Consider the following 3,624-nt stretch of genomic DNA (forward strand, 5'->3'; position numbering starts at 1 on the left):
ACACACGACGGTGTGCAGCCGATGTCTGGACGATGCTACTGATCTGACCGTACATGCATGTCACAAAGAGGAGGCCGACCGCTGGATCAAAGCATCGTCCAATGTTCGGCCAGTGGGTGTCGGCTGCTCAGTAGTTCCGTACGGCCACTATCCCAGCACTCGCTTTAGAATCATCCGGCTAGCAGGCTTTACATTACAAAATGGCACATAAATTCGCTGGATCATCCTGCAAGCAGGATTTGCGTCACAAGCTGGCCGATGGATTCGAGGCCGTCGAACAGAGGACGGTTTGTGGAATTAAACGAACGATAATCATGTATAACCTGCCATGGTCGCTGCCTGTTGGTCACGGGAAGATTCATCAGTTCATCGAGACATGTAGTTCACCCAATCGAACGCAACAAGTTTGTGCCTTTGTGGAGGTTGGTAGAGTAGTGGAGTACAGCGAAGGATGCCCAGTGGACCGTGGTACCTACGTTGATGCGTCATAGTTAGATAAATTGATGGGTCTGGCCAATTGTTGTTTAAGAAGACAGTGCTCTCAGATCCAGAATCAAACAATGGCGCTCCCGATATTATCCCTAACCTACGACGGCCAAATCAAATCAGCAAACGCATGGCGGCAAATCAGCAGGCTCAATGGTCTTCAGATCAAGAATTAACTTTAGGTTGAGAAATAATTGGTGTTCGGATCCACAATTAACTGATATTTAGGTTCAGAACCAACTGATTTTCAGATCCAGAATTAATTGATATTCAGGTTCAGAGCTAACTGAAATTCAGATTTACGACGGCAGATCTGGCAAATGTAACTGAAGATCTCCAATCCAATGTGGCAACAAAGTCGGAACTGAACCGAAACATCTGGGTCTGAGCTTGTACTAATTACAAAAGCAAAACAAGACCGGGGAGCATCGCGGTGGCCGGAGACGACGGGAAGGGACAAACCCTAAAACTAGATCCCCTCCGTCCTCTCCTCTGACCACCCCTCCCTCCATGACTAGAACATCAAGGACTCCCGGCAACGACCACGGGGAGATCCAGAGAGGAAACACTATGTACAGCGGCTTCGCGTCGGTGAGTTGGTTGGTTGGTGGCTGGTCCTCCTAGGTGGAGCGGGCGAGGCGGGAGGCGATGGCGGAGTGGTACATGGCGTCGTGGAAGCTCTCCGTCTCCGACATCCGGGCACGCAGCTGCCGCGCCTTCTCCTCCGTCAGGCCGCCAACGAAGGACCTCCCGGGCTTCTCCTCCTCGGCCACCACCGGCGCCGCGGCCTCGATGTAGTCGGCCTTCCCCGACCAGCCGACCAGCGGCGCCCACCACTTGCCTCCCTGGGGCGCCCCCGCGGGAACCCGCCCGGCTCCCGCCGAGGCGGAGGCGGCGCGTGGCCGGACCGTCGAGGGGCGGGCGGAGAAGGAGACGGCGGACGCGGTCGGTGCCATGGCCATCGGTTAGCTCGGTGTTGGTACGCTTCGGTCGAAAGCTTCTTCGGCTGGGTGGGTAACCTGCTTCGCTTCGGCGAGAGACGACGATTGACGAGACTTGTGAAATGTGACGAGACGGTGGGTGTATGAAAAGCTGTGGCTATGGTGCTCGGGGTGGTGGGGAATTTATAGCGGGGAGGAGCGGAGCGGAGCGGGGGAGGAGTGGATAAACGCCGCGTGGACACGTGGAGTGGATCCGGTGGGAAGGTGCGGGTTTCCGTTACGTGATACTACTCACCGAGTGACCGTTGCGTGGGGTGCTTTTACTGCCGGACGGTGACGGTGGCCGTGAAACCGTTGATGGTATCGGGCTATCGGCACACCGGAAAGGCGCGCTGGATGGGGGCAGCGGGCAATCGGGGCCCCGTGGGCTGAGGGCGACGGTGATGTTTCGGATCTTGGATGAGCATCTAGAAGCGGATCTGGGATCTTTGTTGCAGCAATGTAGGAGCATCCTGGTTTCACCTACAGTAACAAACACAATCCGTGTTAAAGCACACGAGAGATGCACCCGGTAGGCGTCCGTTCACGCCTCACACGGGCACAAAAGTTGCAGCCCACCAGCTACGTTTTCTCTCCCAATTTTCTAACGATGGACGGACGGTGACTGCGTCGTCGAAGCATTTGTGACATGGACTATTTCACTCCAAGCCTAGATTTAAATTACACCACAACACAACACACGTCAGTTCCTTCACCAAATAAGATATTTTCTATAGTAGTACTATATTACAGTATATGATTTCTGTATTTGCATTAGAAGGCAAAAGGTGGCCTTTGACCCCTACTTTGTTGGGTCTTATTACTCCATCCTTATCCCTGCCCTCGGAGATTCCGAAGGGGCTGCCCAGGGAATTATGTAGATGTTTCTGGTAGATAGAACTTGCCGGCAGAAAGATCATAGTGAATACCACCTTGGCACAACACATGAGTAATATTACCGTCTCCACGTCCTTGTCACCTTTGTGCTGGCTAGCTCGCTAGATGCCCCCTTTGCATTTCCCATAATTGTCACTTTCGACTATAGATGACCCTTCGCAGGCATCGAATAAATTTCCTATTACTGTATGTGCTCGTACTATACCATATAGGTGTCGTATGCCTGTCATGAGAGCAGCATTTAGCACAATTACAGGAGTGGCCAAGCTTTCTAGATGTTCCCAAGAAAATCATGCCGCGCGAGGAAAGAGACGCGAGGTGTGCGTATGGTTATGTGCTCATGTAATACTTTGAGTGATTCGATTTGGGACTTTCAGGGGCGATCTCAAATCGTTCTCAAACATTTACGGATCAATGAGCACACCGAAGAGAGAAGGAAAAAAAATTGGCCTAATAAGACTCTTATATTATCCGTATGCATTCGGGTTATCCGTGAATCCTCATATTAAGAATAAATGTAGAGAGGTTATAGGGGCTGGCGGACGCGTTCGGCCAGTCTGCCACGTAGGACGCGGCCCACCACAGACCACATTTTCTTTTTCTTTATTCATTCTCTTTTTTATTTTTTTCATCTCTATCAATCACATGCAAGTGATCGGATGATACGTCCCAAATGTATGTATAATTTTTTATTGTTAAATATTATTATATTACCACCTTTATATGTTTTTATGTCATTTTATATTTATTTTTTAGACTAACCTATTAATTTACTGCCCAGTGTCAGTTCCTGTTCTTTTGCATGTGTTTATTTTTACAGAAAAATCGATACGTACAAAAGTCCAAACACAACAAAACTTTTTGATGATTTTTTCTCGCACACAGGAGGCCCTAGAAGCTTCAGGAGGAGGTCAGAAGACCCATGAGGGGGCCATAAGCTAGTGGGTAGCGCGCATCCTGGTGGCTTGTGGGCCCGCTGTGCTCCGTTTGCCCTAATTCTTGGCCTATAAATACATATATATAGTCTAAAATTCTCAGAGTGATCCGAAATAATTTTATCACCGCCGCAAGTCTCTGTTCCGACACGATCCCATCTAGAGCCCTATTTTGGCGCTCTGCCGAAGGGGGGAATCATTGGGGAGGTTATCTTCATCAACCTTATTGCCTCCATGATGATGTGTCAGTAGTTCTTTCAGTACCTATGGGTCCATATTAGTAGTTCTCTCTCTCTCTCTCTCTCTCTCTCTCTCTCTCTCTTGAA

General features: G+C 49.9%; 1 protein-coding gene across 1 annotated transcript; it reads right to left on the minus strand.

Moving 5' to 3' along the window:
* Positions 1-851: 851 nt before the first annotated feature.
* On the minus strand, positions 852-1,591 carry LOC123040445 (uncharacterized). The gene has a single exon (XM_044463288.1). It carries the CDS (start codon positions 1,446-1,448, stop codon positions 1,107-1,109), a length of 342 nt encoding a protein of 113 aa, XP_044319223.1. The 5' UTR covers positions 1,449-1,591; the 3' UTR covers positions 852-1,106.
* Positions 1,592-3,624: the final 2,033 nt, after the last annotated feature.

Source organism: Triticum aestivum, chromosome 1A (genome assembly GCF_018294505.1).
Source record: "Triticum aestivum cultivar Chinese Spring chromosome 1A, IWGSC CS RefSeq v2.1, whole genome shotgun sequence".
Classification (NCBI taxonomy): Eukaryota; Viridiplantae; Streptophyta; class Magnoliopsida; order Poales; family Poaceae; genus Triticum; species Triticum aestivum.

Excerpts from the sequence above, each read along its gene's own strand:
- LOC123040445 (XM_044463288.1), bottom strand. The coding sequence starts at position 1,448 with ATGGCCATGGCACCGACCGCGTCCGCCGTCTCCTTCTCCGCCCGCCCC.